The sequence below is a fragment of the Desmodus rotundus genome, chromosome 4, assembly GCF_022682495.2.
Source record: "Desmodus rotundus isolate HL8 chromosome 4, HLdesRot8A.1, whole genome shotgun sequence".
Classification (NCBI taxonomy): Eukaryota; Metazoa; Chordata; class Mammalia; order Chiroptera; family Phyllostomidae; genus Desmodus; species Desmodus rotundus.
In genome coordinates, this window is record NC_071390.1 from 10,215,538 (window position 1) to 10,232,322 (window position 16,785).

At 54.4% G+C, this 16,785-nt stretch overlaps 1 protein-coding gene across 3 annotated transcripts in view; it reads left to right on the forward strand.

The window, feature by feature from the left end:
• The window catches only part of HSPA12A (heat shock protein family A (Hsp70) member 12A), a 137,822-nt gene that overhangs the window by 69,670 nt on the left and 51,367 nt on the right, over positions 1-16,785 (forward strand). The window contains exon 1 of one of the 3 annotated variants that reach the window (XM_024555567.3): positions 8,108-8,248. The exons of the other annotated variants lie outside the window; for them this stretch is intronic. Within the exon in view, the coding sequence (XP_024411335.1) occupies positions 8,206-8,248 (43 nt within the window). The 5' untranslated portion in view covers positions 8,108-8,205. Of the gene's footprint in view, positions 1-8,107; positions 8,249-16,785 lie in introns of those variants that run through there. 3 annotated transcript variants of the gene reach the window in all.

Consider the following 16,785-nt stretch of genomic DNA (forward strand, 5'->3'; position numbering starts at 1 on the left):
AGTGAAAACCAAAGACAGATGTGGAGGAGATGACAGGACTTTGAAGATGTTTCATAGCCACTGGCATTTTTTTACCCTGATTCCCAAAAGTCCTCCAAGACCTCCCATCCCTCCACCTCCTCACTTCAGTCAAAGTGCCTGTTCTTGATCCCTAGACAGCCTGGAGCATCGTCCAGACTGCAGATCCATCTCCAGCATGTGGACCTGGGATTTCGTCATGAAGGGAGCGAGGATAAGCAAACCTCTGAGGCTGGGCCTGGAGGAGGGTGCAGGCAGGAGGGCCGGCCTGGGGGGGGCGGGGGGGGGGGATGGCGGGGCTGGGCCTCTGTCAGCCCCAACTGCCATCTGGGAGCGCTGGCTCTGAGCCGGGCCCTGTTAGCGCACCACACCTGCACTGCCTCGGTTGATCTTACCGCTCCCCATATCAGGCCTGTGAGGTGGCTGACATCACTGTTCCCCTTTTACAGGGAGAGGTAGAGGCTCTAGGGGTCCAGGGTCACCCATGCCTGCCTGACGCCAGAGCCCTTTCCTGCCCTGCTATTCATAAGCTGCTTTTGTGGCACCTGGCAGAAAAGCTGGCATTTTCTTTGGTGTCTTTGGAATTTGCTTCTTAATCTGAGGTCCTCGGGTCCTCGGCTGGGCTTCAGCATGCCGAGACCCCAGAACAGTTCCATGGGGGAGTATAATTCTGGGCATGGTTCTGGGGAGAAGAGTCACAGTGCTCCGTTTCCCAAAAGGGTTTGTGACACCCCCCCCTCACCCAATAAAGTTAGAGTCTTGCTGGCCAAGAAGATAAATTTTGGCTGTTTTATTTCTTACAGGCTTAGAACACTGCCTGTCACATACTAAAACCTCAGTAAATATCTGTAGAAGGAGTAAATGGAGTAAAAAATGTAGAAGGAGAATCTTGTGATGCAGGGCCTTATCCAGTTGTTCTTTCTGAAGGACATCTTTCCATGGGCACGTAGGGAACCTCTGTACAGGTGACAAAAGTGAGGCCCAGGGATCAGCTCCCAGGGCTGAGCTCAGAGCCTGGTGACTCAAAGACAGATCTTTCCCTCAGCCCAGTGCTGCCCGTGTCTCTTCTCCAGGGAAACACCGTGGCAGTGGGCCTGCCACCAGGAAGGAAACCCACGCCCCTGCACACCAAGGGGGCGCGCAGCCTGCCTCTGTCTAGGACGCACCCGTGTTAGGCAGCTCTAGGATTGCAGGTAGCGGGGCAAAACCGTGATCACGGGACATTGGAGTGTTCAAGGGCTTTTGCTGGCATTCAAGGCTGCAGGTGGCTGGATCCACTCAGATTTGTCTTTGTACAGTGCAGAATGTTCTCTTTGCCCCTTACACAATTCTAGAAAGTTAGAGAGGAGGGATTCTGGAAGCCAAGGTGTTAGAGCATGGATGCCACGGTCCACACACCAGGGGACAGAAGTGGGTAACCCTCGCCGCAGGGTCTGAGTGCCTGCCTTCTCCAGTGCCCTGGGCATCCCCGATCAGTCACAGGCAGCTGCGCCCTCGCCTGCCGCGCCTTCTGCAGAGAGGACACCGAGGACTGGGCTGAGCCAGAAGGCCGGCGGCTGGAGTTGGGCCTCAGCCGTGTCATGGACTGTGTGTCTGTGACAAGAGGCTCAGCTTCTCTGGGCCCAGGTTTTACTCCACTATTTATTTACTTGGCCATTCATTCATTTCTTCAGCAAATATTTACCATGTGCCTGCTGTGAGCCAGGCACTGGGCTGTGAGCTGGAAAGGAGGAAGGAAGTGGTTTTTCTCTGCAACACGGAACCTTTCGGTTCAAATACTGTGCAGTTTGCTGCAGCCATTTCGGAAGCTCTGCTGGCCCCGGGATCATTTCCATTTTCCTTCTCCCAGCTTTCTCTCACTTCACGCTGTCCTCCTTGAGATGTGGCTCCGAGAACACCCCGTCTTATTATGAACCAGGGGCCTGCAGCGCCAGGGGTCGAGCAGTTCTGAGAACACTGTCGAGAGAGTGACCATTGACGTTTGCAAAACAAAAATACAAACATACGAAAGTATTTGGATAACCCTTCATTACCTGTGCAGGTATTTCTGAAGTTTACATTGCAGGCCTGAGTGATTGTGATGTTCTGAGAAATAGTTTCCTCCAGCCCTTGAATTCTTCCCTTGGAAGAGCTCATGCTGTATATGCACTGTGTGCTTTGGAATGTTAATGGAGAGGCTGATTCACACCAGATGGGGTGGAAATCCATTGGGCAGGGACGCATTGTATAAACTGACACTGTGCTTTGGCTCTGAGGCCGGGTGGTTAAATGTAGCAAAGATCAGAGGTCAAGGACTGCGACTCATGCCTGGACTTTCTTGGGGAGTTCGTCTTAGCTCATCTGAATCTTGGTCCTGGTATAGAGGAGTCACTTTTATGCCGCTCAGTTTACAGACAAAATTCTGGTGGCATAGCATAAAGTCAAGTATAGTTTATTGGAAGGATCCTATGGAAAAGCTCAGATTTGGAGGTGTATGAGTTCTCAAATTTAAAAATAAATTTTTAAAAGATAAACATTAAAGAAGAAAAGGCACTCACCCCTATATCTTCTGTTTCTTCACCAGCTAAGAATATTTGCCTAGATACATCCTGTAATTTATAATTCATAAGAAATAGGCTTTTTTTTTTTTTTGGTCAAACTAGAATTTAATAGGCAAATTTGCAAGTTAAATAAGAAGTCCTATTTCCTGCAGTGGGTCTGCAGGAAAGATCCACTGTTTCCTGTGTAACCTGGCTCTGCGCTGAGTGTTTTACACATATTACCTCTCATCATTATCCTACCTCCCATTATCGACCCTTTTATAGGTGGGAAACACACCCAGAGAAGTGTGCCCCGGGCCAGCTGAAGGGGCAGAGAGTGGCTCAGCCCCCAGAGTTGAACCAGGGTCTGGCCGACCCCATGTGACCCAATGCTGCCCCGCTCTCTGCTTTTTGCTATTACACTTCCCCTGTCCTGGTCCCCATGTGCCCCCAGGATCAGCGCCCTCTGCATCTGAGCCATCAGCAAACATTCTGCAGTTTCATCCGCACGGGGCCTGGAGGACTCAGCCACTCTCCCCGCCGCCCACTGGCCACCTTGTCCAGCATATCCAGCTGTTTTCACAGTGGATGGTTGGTTCAGGGGCAGTGTGTCCTGACTGGGTCAGCCTCTGAGCTCTAGCATCTGTTTGCAAGAATTGATATTGGAAGGAGGGGGGGGTCTGTCTTTGTTCGTTGAAGAACAAAGAGGAGGCCGTTGGCAGGTAGGTGTCAGTGGGCTGGTGGGTGAAGAGATCCTGGAGGTGAGGAGCAAGTGAGGGCCTGAAGCTGACTGAGGGACTGTTTCCCTTCAATATTTAACTCTCTGTGCCAGGCTGTGTGCTGGAGTCTGGGGCTGCAGCTATGTACATGGCCATCCTACTCTTGGCAAGCTTGCAGCTCAAAGGGGAGCTGAGCAAACTGAAGTTGGAAAGGCCTGAGTTCTAAGAACTCAGTTGCTAGATGCTGTCAGTTCTGCAGCTTCTTAGCTGGGCAACCTTCCTGGGCCTTGATTTTGTCCTCTGTGCAATGGGTCAATAATAGTACATCCTACTCCCAGAGTTGTGGCAAGTGCCATGATAGGAGTGTATGGGGAGCCAGGCATAGAGGACAGGGGTGGGGGCCCTCATGCTGTCTTGGAGGGCAGCATGGTTTCCTGGAAGAAGTGACATCTAAGCTGAGACCCGGAGGCGGATAGGGTTCTACCCGGCAAAACAGGTGGAGGATGGGTTCCCAGTGGAGGCATCACTATTTGCGGACGTGAGGACAGGCCCATGTGGCTGGAATGACTATTGTGAGGGGGCTGGAAGGTGGTGACTTGGGCCTGGGCCTCTTTTCGCAACCTACTGTCCAACTGAGATCCATAATTGGTGCTGGGGAGGGTGGACATTTGAGCCGCCACCACCGCAGACCACAGCGTGGGCCCAATGGCCTAGAGGGTGGGGGGGAGATTGTATGGTGGGTGCTGCAGCGAGTCCATAGGGACACTGGGAGGAGGGGTCTTTGGGGGGGCTGGAGGGGACTAGTCTAGCAACCTCCCACAAACCTGGGCATATTCTGAAATGGTAGGGGGGCCCCCAGGAGTCAGCATAATGTCCCTGTGGCAGTCTTGGTCTTCCCACCTTGGCAAAGCCTGTCGTGTTCCTGTGTCACTTAAAAAGTCAGTCCATCCACCATCAAGCATTTATTGAGTGCCTGATGTATGCCAGGTGCTCTCCTAGACCCTGGGGACACAGAAGGGGAGTGACACAGTCCAGGACTGTACTCTGGTGGAGCTGACTTCCAAGGGTGGGGGGGGGCAGCAGTCTTAGCTGGAGTGGCCTGGAAAGGTGACAGTTTCTGAAGTGGGAGAGCAAGCCACGTGATTCTCTTGGGGAATGTGTCCCAGGTGGGGTGACCAAGTAGAGCAGAGGCCCTGAGATGAGGCCAGATTTCGAATGTTCAGATGGGTGACATATGTGTTTTGTCTTGAAGGATGGCAGAATGGAAGGAATGAGAGTCAAGAGACATCAGGAGGCCAATTCATGTGGGACCTGGTAGCAGAAAAGTGGCCTAATCTCACTCTGGCTTCTGTCGGGGAAGAGACTAAGGTGTCAAGGGAGGGAGCCCTTCCCTAATGTTGAGTGACGGGAGAAGGGCCTTGCTTGAATCCCTGCCCCACCACTGCCAATGGCCGGAGGGGCGCCCAAGCAGGGCCTCAGCCTTCCTGTGTTCCCATTGGCATCCTCTCCTGTAAAGTGGTGAGGGTCCTGCAAAGCAGGTGCTCACCAGGGCAATTCTTAGTTACCGTGGTGATTATTAAAGTCGTGAGGGCAAGCTCATTGCCTTTCATGCATCCTGGGAATCAAAACTGTCTGCTCTCTACCCACAGCACGCAGCCCACCTGTCACCACCCATCCTCCTCAGTGTCCTATGTCGCTGTGGCTCGGGGTTGGTGGACAGGACAGATGGTGCTCAGGGCCTTTCCACTGCAGCAGGCAGAAGGGTGGGGGCGGGGCAGCAGTGGGGGGGGGGGCAGCTGCAGGGTTCCTGCTGGTTCTGACAGGCTGTCAAGGTCAATGTCTTGACTCCAGGAATCAGGACCCTGATGGGGAGGGACAGGGTGCTATGAGGACACCGCAGAGGGACACCTAGGCCAGAATGGGGTACAGGGAAGGCTTCCAGGGCCATGCTAAGCTCTCCAGGTTGCTGGTGGTGGCAGGACCAGGAGAGGAGTTGTCCAAACATCAAACACAGTTTAAAGCATTTGAAATCAGCACTTAGTCGAGGTGGATGGGAGCGACCAAAAGAAGTCATGGGGGAGAGATGGAGCTGGAGAGGTGGGCAGAGGCAGACCAGATTCACAAAGACTGGCCTGGGTGGGGGGGGTGGGGAGGACAGGAGCCAGGAGACTGGTGAGGGGGCCCTGAAGACTTGTAGGCAGTGAGGGATGCTGGGGTCTGGACAGGATGGTGGCAGTGAGGATGAAGATTTCCAAGCTCAACTGGGCAACACTTGACTTGGAGACTGACTGAACTTGGAGGGACATAGAGAGAGGAAGGAGAGCTGATGCCCTGTGTGTGGCTCTGTGACTGGTAGGTGGGGTTCCCTTTACAGAGATCCTGCGACCAGGAGGGAGGGCAGGAGAGGATAAGCTGGGCTTTGGTTGAGTGGGAAGGGCCAGGAAGGTACCCTGGAGACTCTCAGGAGGCCTGGAGCCCTGGGGGAAGGTCCAGGCCTGGGGGTGGAGTCAGGATTCCCTGCAGATAGACAGAGGAGCCTCCTGGTTGCCAAGCTCCCTGGGTAACAGAGAGGGTAGCAGAAGGAGAAAAAATAAACAGAGGTGTTGGGTGTGTAGAATACCATGAGAGCCTGGGTGTGGGGGCAGTGTTCTGGGTTTCCCTGGGCTGGTGGCCTTGGACTGGGGCCCTGAAAGAGGCCTGGATGTGAGCAGGTAGAGGAGGGAAGTGAAGAGGTGCCAAACATGGAGACAGAAGGAGCTTGGAACCATGGCCAAGGAAGGCTGGTAGAGGGAGGGCTTCTTGAGAGACTCCGGAGAGGAAGGTCGGGGCTCACTGTTGTCCATGGTGTTGAATGTCTCACTAAAGAGTTCGGGAGAGGTGGGAGGCTCGGCATGGTTTTGAGCACAAGAGGGACTCCTTTTTGGCCTCACTGCCCAGGCACGGGACCATGTGACACTGGTGCTCAGTGGCCAGAGTGCTGGTGGCTGTCCCTGCCCTCTCATGTTCCAATCCAGGCAGCCTCCGCCTGGCCAGCTTCGCTCCGTGGAGATATATGAGCAGAAGTGGGCAGGCGGCTATAGGGTTGACGCAGGGCTTGGGTCAGCACGTCCCCTCACCATCCTGGGCCTGCCCCGCCAGGCTCTCGTCAGCCGGAATACGGCCTTAACCCTCTCCTGCCTACCTTCAGCTGCCACATGCTCATGGCTGCCAGGCCATCTCTTGGATCTGCCTGAGATGGTGGGGTATTGTCTCAGCAATCGAGCAGCCTTGGTAGAGAGAGGGCACTCTGTGGGCAAATACTGTTCCCCACTCTGGGAGTGCCCCCCACCAGGTGCCCCCACTGCCCTGCACACCTGGCCATTGCCAACTGTCAAAAAGGTGTCTGTGACTGAACCATACCCGGTACTTTTGGGACTGACCATTACTGTGTGCCAGACTCCCAGCAAAGCATGCTGCATGCATCCTCTCATTCATCTAACCCTCTGCAGCACTGTGGTGTGGGCTCTCCTGTTGTGCCCATTTCACAGATGACGGTCCTGAGGCTCAGAGACATTAAGTAACTTGCCTGAGGTCTTCTGCACAGCCGCAGACTGTACATTTGGGATTTTTACTACAGGCAGATAGAAGACAAGATTGTCTTTTTAACTCATCACTCTACAATCACTTTCTGAGAAGGTGGTCCCTGGGCTTTCCCAGCAGCCCTCTGTCCCATCCTCCCTCCCTCTCCAGCTGCAATGAAGCCTCCCCTAGGTACTCTGTGGGAGCTCTGGCCCATCTCAGGACACGAGTGTGGTTTTGACTTGGGTGGGGATCTCAGCTTAGCCACTTACTTGCTGTGTGTGTTCTGGAGATCATTATTTATCTCCCTCAAACCTCAGTTTCCTTATCTGCAAAATGGGGACCACTTATTAGTTACAGAGAAAATGAGATAAGACTCTTAAGCACTTAGCATGGTGCCAGGCACACTGGAAGGACCCAGTAATGGTGTCATTATATTCTTACCTGCCCTCATTGCCTTGTTGTTGCACAGCTGACCCAGAAGCCACCTGGCCAGGCCTAAACAGGTGCCAGTGGCCCATGTGTGTGTCAGAGCCCCAGGACAGGGAAGATGGATCATTGACTGCTGGAGGTCTGCATTATTAATGTCGTTATTCTCAGACTTTTAACGAGGGCCCTGGTGGGAGTCCATATATGGAAGGCTGGAGGCAACCTCTGCCGCAAGCGCCTCGGGGCTCCCGAGTTGCCATGGAGTCCCGAAGGCGGCCCTGGGGTGGACGCCCGCGGCGATGCCCAGGGCACCGCTCTCAAGCAGGTCCTCGGTCTGCAGCCAGACAACTGGCCGCCTTGGGTTCCGCTTTTTGCGTGGGGGCCCTTGACTGGTCCTTTAGGACTCTTGTGTGGGAATGGGGCCGGCAGGGAGAAATAAACCGGTGGGGACTGGAGCAGGCTTCCTCCGGAAGAGTGGGTGTGCCTGCGGTGCCTGCTGCAGGGCTTCAGCCCCCTGCGATTTCAAAGAGCGGACGCGGAGAGGAGCCGAGGGGGCCTGAAACCGAGCCCCACTGCTCACGGAGCCATGCGCCCTGCATGAGCCTGCTTTCCGCCGGCGAGCCAGGGAGCCCCGGCCGCGCCAACAGCCCTGCCGCGGCCGCTCAGCCGGAGAGGAGGGGCCCGGCCTCGGCTGGACGGGTTAGGGCAGGCAGGAGAGCGGATTCCGGACTCTCCAACCAGGCCCTAGGTTGTGCACGCCTTCCCAACCTTCCACGACCTGGCTCATTGGAGCGGGGTGGGGCGGGGCGCGGGGCGGGCCCGGGAGGAGCCCGGGGAGGAGCCGGCTGCAGCGGCAGCAGCGTCAGACCCGGCCTGAGCTCCGCTGAGGACGAGGACGAAGACCTGCACGGGGCGCCGACGCTGCTCCGGAGGCTTCTCTCGTGGGCCGGAGTTGCGTGACCATGGCGGACAAGGAGGCTGTCAGCAGCGACACGGGGTCCCGAGGTGAATGCACAGCGCAGGTCCTGCGGCTGCGGCGGGGCGGGCCCGGGAGGGATGAGCCCGGAGGCGCTCCCTCGCGGGCCGCAGGAAAGTGGGAGCCCCCGCCCCATCCTGTCCAGTTGGTGGGGCTGGGGTCAGTGCCACGGCGGGGTTGGGTGTCTAGGGGTGCCGAGGCTGTCCACCGGTATGTGCTTTGCTCCTGGCAGGGGTGCGGACACTGCGGCGGGGACTGCAGCCCCCTCCTGGGCACCCTGGCGGTCCTCGCTGCCAGGTGGTGCCTCCTGCGAGGCCCAGTGCGAGAACGCGTGAGAACTGCCCACCGTGTTCATCCTTTGCGTGCCGTGCAGGGATGCCCGTGTTTACAGGGTAAAGGGCTGGCCGCGGGGTGGTCCCGAATCTCTAGCAGCTTCTTTCCGTGACTCAGCGGGGGGTGGGGCGTGGGGGGGATGGAGGGTGACCCTGGGAAATCGAACATTTGGACCTGTCCTCTCTCTCACCTCGCTGAGAACAGTCCTACTCGCCCGGAGTAGGGGGGCTGCAGTTTCGTTCTGAACCGCGTCCCACGCCCCTCCCCACCCTTCCTCAGGGATTCCGTGGGCTGAGGACCACAGCAGCAGGGCTCCAGTGTTCCCGCTGTGCCCTCTCCGCCCTGGTGGGGGTGGGGAGGACGACAGCTCTCAGTGCACGGGACGGACGCTCACGTTTTGCAGATATGCCAGGGCCGCTTTCTTTGGGGAGCATGGTTGGGGCTCAGATGGCGGGGGAGGGTAAGGAGCAAGAGAAGGAGGAGGGGACAGCTCTTGGAGCCCCAGCCTACAAATCACGGCTTAGCCAGCGGAGCAGATGGGCAGGCCACTACTGTGGGTCCCAAGTGGGGAAAGTTGGGCGCAGGGAGGCGCTGCGAGTGCCTGACCTGCAGGGCTGTGGCAGGAGCAGCCGCTGGTATGGAGAGTAGCCCTGCGGCTTCTCCCACAGCAACAGGACAAGACGGGACTTAAGGGAAATTCATCCAGGAAAGGAGCGCCTGGCTCTGCAGGGACCACAAAGCTGGGGAAGCCGAGTCAGGTGGCAGCACAGCCACCACGGCTGGTGTGATCCCAGTCTGGCTCTCCGTGGTCCTGGCCCCCGCCCTTTGCTAGCTCTGGAGGCAGGGCCCCCTCCCCAGCCCATTGTTCCTGCGGATCTGGGAGGTGCCTCCTACAGGCACTGCAGTGGTGGGGAAGGGCGGGGGGATAGGGGTGGGGGGAGATCCTGACTTGGTTCCCTCCTGGGAGGAACCTTGGAGAGCCCAGGCCAAGAGCCCAGGTCGAGAGCCCAGGCAGTGCTTTAATGCACGTCCCACATCTGCCCCCTCCTTGCCCTTCCCTGCCCGGCAAACACCAGGCAGTCGACTGGAGGCTGTCTTTGTCTGAACATCACTCAGCAACTGGATTGATTCATCTTTTTCCACCCTTTTCCTTTAAGTAGGAAAAAAAAATTAAAATCTAGATAGGAAGAGGCATCTGAATTGCCAAGAATTGCTAAAGCTTAAGTTAGTGAACCAGTTTCTCGCCCGGCATGCTGGGATAGTTAGCAAGCGGCTGTATCGAATGCAAGGTTGGCTGTCGGGTTTGTCCAGTCAGAAGAGAGAGCAGGGGTGTGCACCCTCACACACCGTCTTGTCTTGGAAAGTGGCTTCCGCACCACTATTGTCACGCATGCACACACACCGGGGCACTTGCTGTCTGGTTGTCCTTTAAGGCCGGGAGAGCCCACCATCCAGGATGGGGCCACTCACACTGGGTGTGCTGGGCCACCTGCCACTGCTCACCTGTCTCTGTTCTAGAGACTTTCTTCATTTCCAGCAATCACACTTCAAGGCAGGCTGTGCAAGTTCCCGGCACGTGGACTTGGGACAGAGAGCAGGCTGTCTCTGGCAACTCGCTGCTTCTCTTTGGGCTCCCATCCCTTCATCTGTGAAATGGGAGATATGAAGAGTCTCATACGAGCAGAGCCTGCTCCTCCACTAGTCTATTAACACATCTGTTTCTAAGGTTTCCCCGCTGCATATTCTGTGCTGGACAAGTGGACATGCGATTTTTTTATTTTTCTAAAGTCTCACAACATACCTGTTAGCAGCATTCCCCTTTTACTGTATGGGAAATCTAAATGTGGGTTGAGTGACCTGTCCAAGGTCACACATCTAGGAAGTATTGATTCAGACCCAGGCCATCTGATTCCAGGACTCCGGCCCTTCACCACCGTCCTGTATGAGCCCATGGCTGTGGCCAGTGATTGCCAGTGTATTAGGGACATGAAAATGGTTGTTCTTCTGGGATTATTTCAAGGATGCTCTCAGTGCAGAGAGATACGTGCCACAGGCATTGAACTATGTTAGGACATGTGAGCAGTGGGAGCCCCGAGTACTGGGGTGCGCCAGAAAGGCTGGCCATAAACTTTTCCCTAACAGATCAAGTGCGGGTGGGGTGGGGAGTGGGTGGAGGTGCCCATAAAACAAGAATGGCAGGAAGTTGGTAGTTGTTGAAGCTGGGTCGTCTGTACAAGGCAGTTCATCACTATTCCATTTGTTTTGTGTATGCTTGTAAATCTCCTTAATAGAATGTTCATATTAGTTAATTTACAAAGTCAGGAGGGCCACCCTTTAATCTCTGAAGCTTTGAACAGCAGAGGCTGAAACGACCTTCATTCCTGCCCCCACCAAAACCTGGGCTGGCTGACACATGGAGCCCTGGAAGGATGAGATGAATTGGGGGCGGGGCGGGTGATGGATGGGTTGATTGGGGCTGGCTTCTAAGGTGGCGAGTCAGGGCTAGGTGTGGGCAGTGGAAACCTAGTAATTTGCTCCAGGGCCAGGGTAAGGCGAGGCACAGGAGCAGGGGCCTTGCCTGAGTTGGGGGCGCCTCCGTAAGCATGGCTTTGTAGTCTGGAGCTGGGATTCTTACCATCCTGGCAGTTAACCCTGACACAACTAAGCATTTATGTTAAAGTCCGAGAACAGTGAATAATTACTCATTTAGCCCTGACCACATTTGTTAATGAATGACTATGAGGGGGGCCCCGTTACCTCCATTTCACCAAGAAGAAAGCTGCCAGGCCAGCATGGCGCAACCGGAAATGGGCTGAATGAGGGTTAGGAGGCATCCAAGCCTCTCCTAGCACATGTCTGGTATGCTGTAGGCCCTCAGAGAATTTTACTGAATGTCTGAATGAATGGGTACATGACTGACAGAGAGAATGTAGCTGCCTGACTTCCCCGAGGTCACCAAACTACAGGTGGAAAAGGATGGGTATTGGATGTGGCTCCCGAACTGGCCGAGAAGCCAGAGTGGTGCGCTGGGTATCACTGGTTAGGGCTCTGGCCAGAGGATCCACTCCATGTCCATGCCTCCTCTGCAGCTGTGTCCCCTGCCACTGGGTTCCTCTGCAGCCCCTGTACATGCTTCCCACACGGGGTCTTGTGTTTCCCAGAGCCCAGTGATCTCCTTTAGCCCTCGTGCACTTCCCCCTGTGAGGAATACCACTGCATCCTTCAAAACTCCTACTCATCCTTCAAAACCCAGTTCAGGTATCCCTTCCTGGGAAGCCTTCCTGAACTCCTCCTCCACCTGGGAGAGGTCCCGCTAGTGCGGTTCCAGAGCCTTCGGTACTGGCTGTTGTTGGTAATCCCAGCCAGCATTCACTGAGGGCGGTGTTTCAGTTTTATATGTGTGAACCCCACTGGCTCTTTCAACAAGCCCATGAGGTTGGTGTTATTACCCCATTTTGTTGATGAAGCAGTTGAAGCCTTGAGAAATTTGGTAACTTGCCCAACCAAAGAATCAAATCATCCAGCCAATGAATGCCTGAGTTGGTATGTGAATCAGTCATGGAGCCTAGAAGCTTCTGCTCTTCCTCTCAATGCCTTTGCTCCCAACAAGGGCAGGGACTGTGTCTTTCATGGCCACACTCTTAGTAAGGGCACTTAGCAGGTGCTTAATAAACATGCTATTGTGTGTTGACTGAATATTAGTCAGCAAGCCATGAGGGACCGCAGCAGTGGGGGATGACATCCATATCCTACCCGCTCCACAGTGGGATGGTGCTTCTGGGGGCCTGGATGCTCAGAGAGGTGGGAGGCAGCAGGTGGGGGTACGGGCGGGGTTCAGTCAATCCCCGAAGAGATTCGTCTTTGATTCCGGCAAGGCTTTGAGTGATGACTCAATCTTATGGGGGCGAAATGCGCTCTCGGCATAAATAGGCCTCTTTGGTAAGGGAGAAAGCTTCTTTATTATCACTGTGCATAATTTGAATGGCAGGGAGAAGCCACGGCCTTAATGAATGAACAGCATGTGGCAGGGAATGAGCACCTCCCACCCACAGGCTGGCTGGCTCTGGGCATAGCCAGGAGAGCAGGGTGAGTCAGGGACTGACCAAGAAGTGCTGCTTTAGGTTGGCCAGGTGGGGAAGGAGAATGTTCTAGTGGGATTTCACAGGAGCAGTCAGCTTAGATTCCAATTCTGGCTTTATCACTTACCACCCATGGGATTCTGGGCAAGTTATCTGTCCCCCCCACACCTCAGTTTCCTCATCTGTAAAGTGGACATAATCATAGTACCCATTTCAGGGGGGATTTGATTGACTCCCATAATGCCTGCTCAGTGCCGAGTATCCTTCCCAGCTGATTTGCTGTTATCTGCTGCTATTATTTACTATTATGAACCCAGTGGACATAGGTAGGGCAGTTATTATCAGTGGCTGCATTTCATCCAGGAGACTCACGGGGGAGAAGGGCCGGGTGAGATCCCACAGCTGAGTAGGACCAGATCTCAGTCTGAGCCTCAGGCCACATGGCCTCCTGTCCTGCAGTCCCAGAACTTCGGAGGAGAGCTGGGTGTCTCAGACTGTTGGCCCCACTGACTCCCAGTTGGCCCGTGGCCAAGGCTCTGAGGTCCCGCTGGGTTCCCTGGCAGGGGTACCAGTGGAGTTCAAGATCTCTTTGCGTCCCTGGACTCTATCCAGGGCCTTTGGCCTGTTACCCTCAGATGGACTCCCAGTCTACCATCAGACAGGCTCCGCCCGATGTGCTCAGACCCCAGATCCGGAGCTTTGTCTGTGCTGCTCTGCCCTCTGGCAGGACCACCCCTCTTCTTCCAGCCTGGACCATGACCTGGCAGCTGTAAGGTGAGGTGGGGCTGATGGCTGCTCCACAGCACCCCTGCTGGGGAGCCCTGGGCTGCAGAGTATGGGCCTTAGTTTCGTCCCCTTATTGTTAGGGTGGCCCATGCATCCTGGTTTGCCGGAATGGTTGTGGTCTATGCCTCTGGTCCCAGTGAAATTATTAATAGTGACTCCTTCTGCTTGCTAACTATGCCAGTTGGGAAGATAAATTAGGTGGTTGTGCTACTTATCTCTGTCCTCTCCTCAGCCATGGGGCCTCTTATGGGATGAGGAAGGCAGTGGGGGGTGTGGTTAAACCCGGGCTTTGGGCTCAGACACTTGTGGGCTCAGATGTGTTTAACCTCTGGGTGTAGCGTTGCTGCGCCTCATTTCTTCTGCCATGAACAAGGGTGGTCAGTAACCTGCTCCATGAGGGCATTGGTGAGAATGGAGTGTGAGAATGTGGGGCAAGCCTTAGGCGTGAGCCTGGCACATAGAGGGCACCCAGTGAGTGGCTGTAATGGGTCATTGTCATTGTTGCTGTGATTTGGGAGAAGCAGGGTTACTCGTGGAATCTGGAGTCAGGCTCCCCGGGTCCAACTCCAGGCTGTGTCGTTTACTTGCTCTGTGGCGCCGGCAGTTTACTTTGCCTCTTCAAGGCTCAGTTTTCTCATCTGTAAACTATGGATTATAATAGTGGTCTTCATATGTTTTTTTTGGTTTGGGGTTTTTTTTTTTGGTGAGGATTAAATGAACTTATACAGAAAAGCACTTTGAATAGGCTGGGCCACCCTGAATTAATGTTAGCTGTTATTGTTATTATGAGTAACAGTCTGAAGCTACATTCTTGTAGGCAGGAGGAATTTTCCAGCAAATGAGTCTCCTATTGCCATCATAAAAACTACCACAAACTCAGCAACATAAAACAGCACAAAGTTATTATCATACAGTCCGGAGGCTGGAATTAAGTCCATAATGGGTCTAAGCGAGCTAAAACCAAGGTGTTGGCAGAGGTGTGTTTCTTCTGGAAACTCACATATATCAGCTTCTAGGGGCCCCCCACGTTCCTTGGCTCGTGGCCCCATGTTCCACCTCCAGAGCACCTCACTGCAACTGCTGCCTCCCTTGTCACTTCTCCCTGATGCTGCCCTTCCAGCTCCCCTCTTGTAAGGGCTCTTATGTAGGGACCTCTTACGAAGCCCTCCTGCACAATCAGAGTTAGCTCCCCATCTCAAGATCCTTAATTTAATCAGATCTGCAAAATCCCTTTTGTCATGTAAGACAGCATATTTCTAGGTTCCAGGAATTATGACCTGGGCATATTTGGGGGACCACTACTCAGCCTGTTACAGCCAGAAAGATTGGGGTCTTGCCTAGGTTTAGGAGGTTAGTTAGAGAGCCTTCAGTCTCCCCCCGGGACAATTTGAATGTGCAGACTGGTCCTCCTCCATGTTTTATATCAGTTGGGCTCCTCTTGAACCTGCCGCATGACACCTTCCTGGAGTTTGGGTCATTGGTCAGCCCTCAACTTTTATTCAATCCTGGTAGGGTCCTTGGAGACACTGCCACTTGCAGGGTAGCTTAGTCCCTTCTCAGGAGCCTGTGGAATCACCGAAACCTGAGTAAAAGGTTTATTGGCTCCTAGTGGGGATACTATTTGATTTTTTAAAGAATTAGTGAAATGTCTGTAAATTGTCACATTGTATTTGCTTTTGCTCTGTAACCAACCATCCCAAAATTTAATGGCTTAAGACAGTAGCAGTCATATTTGCTCATGATTCTGTGAGCAAATATGATTGGCTCTGCTGGGTGGCTCTTCTGCTGATCTTGCCTGAGGTCACCCGAGTGACTACAGTCCTCTGATGCTGGGCTGGACCGGAGAGCCCAGATTGCCTTACCCGGGCCCTGGGCTTGGTGCTGGCTCTCGGCGGGGTTTCCTTCTCCACGTAGTCCTTTGTCCACAAGGAGGCTAGCGTGGGCTTCTGTGTGTGCTGACCCCAGAGCAGCAAGAGGAGGAGAGCGGAGGCTGCAAGGCCTCTTGAGACTTTCCCGATAATCCATTAATATCACTTCTGCCGCATCCTCGTGGACACGTGGAAGTTGTGTGGGCTCATTGGCAAGCTTTTTCAGTGTTTCTCCTTTGATAGATCGGGACACACTTCCTCATGATTCAAGAGCAATAGGCGAGGAACTGAGAAAAGAGCTGAAAGTCTGTAGACGCCCCTTCCTCTTTAAGCTCTTTGGGGAAACTGAGAGGGCAGATGAGGGAGCTGAAGCATTGCCCTGCGAGAAAACCGGGCGCCAATGACGCCCTGCGTGGGGCTTCTAATTTTCATCAGGATGGTCTCTGTAAGAAGTGAGGCCCCTCCTCTCAGAGCAGGACCACCCGCCAATGATTTCGCCACTGTGGCTTTGGGTCCAGGGGCCAGGCAAGGCTTTCTGTGCTGGGATATTACTAGAGCCACTACCGTTTTTGGAAGGGCTCAGGTGACAAGATTCTGTAGGTGTTGAGTGATACGCGCCAACACCATTTCCCCCATGAATCCCCTTATTTTTAGTGTGCGCTTTTGCAGAATGTGAAGACTTTTACCGCACTATAGCAGACGCACGGTTTCCACCTGCTGCAGGGAGAGTGTCCATTTAAAATTATTTGCGCGGTTCCAGGGCGGGGCCTCAAATGCCAGCCACCAGGAAGAGCTGCTAGTCACTCACCTTATCTTCACCTCATTTTCCGAGTGCATTAACTGAATGTTTGAGACTGTTTTACTTCCCAGACGTTCGTATTTTGGGGGTATTTCTGCCAACTACCTCCCAATTTTACTGTCAGAAACACCCCCTTATCCCACAGAATCTCAGAGGGAAGTGGGTTTTGCTAGTCCTTCGTTTCCCATAAACTGGCAGAGGAAGTGCTCTCTTTGCTGCTGTGTGTTTCCTGTAAATCAGGCCCTGCGGGCTTGCTGCTTTCTCTGTGACTGGGAACAGCCGTTTCTATGCCCAGACCCCTGGTTCCTGTTTGGGACCCAGAGGATGGAGAGGTTGGGCTGGCCTCTCTCTGTCTCCCAGGTTTCCATGGGCTCAAGACTAAATGCCTCTGGTCACTTCCTTCCTTTCTTATCCTTTTCTCGTGGTCCTTGAGGGGCCTCTTCTGCTGGTTGGGACAGGAAACTGTTCACAGTGCCAGTGGCAGGAGCCCTGTCCCCAGAGTGAAGATGAAAGCTGTCAGGGAAATGGCTCATGGTGGTACCTACAGCCCAGCGGGGCCTGTGTTGTGGAAGGTCTAGGCTGGGCCCACCCCCTCACTGCACAGATGGGCAGATGGAGGTCAGGGAAGGAAAGAGACTGCCCCCAAGCCCTTGGCAACGCCAGGATGGGAGTCCAGGTCAGGAGACTCCCTCCACACGTTT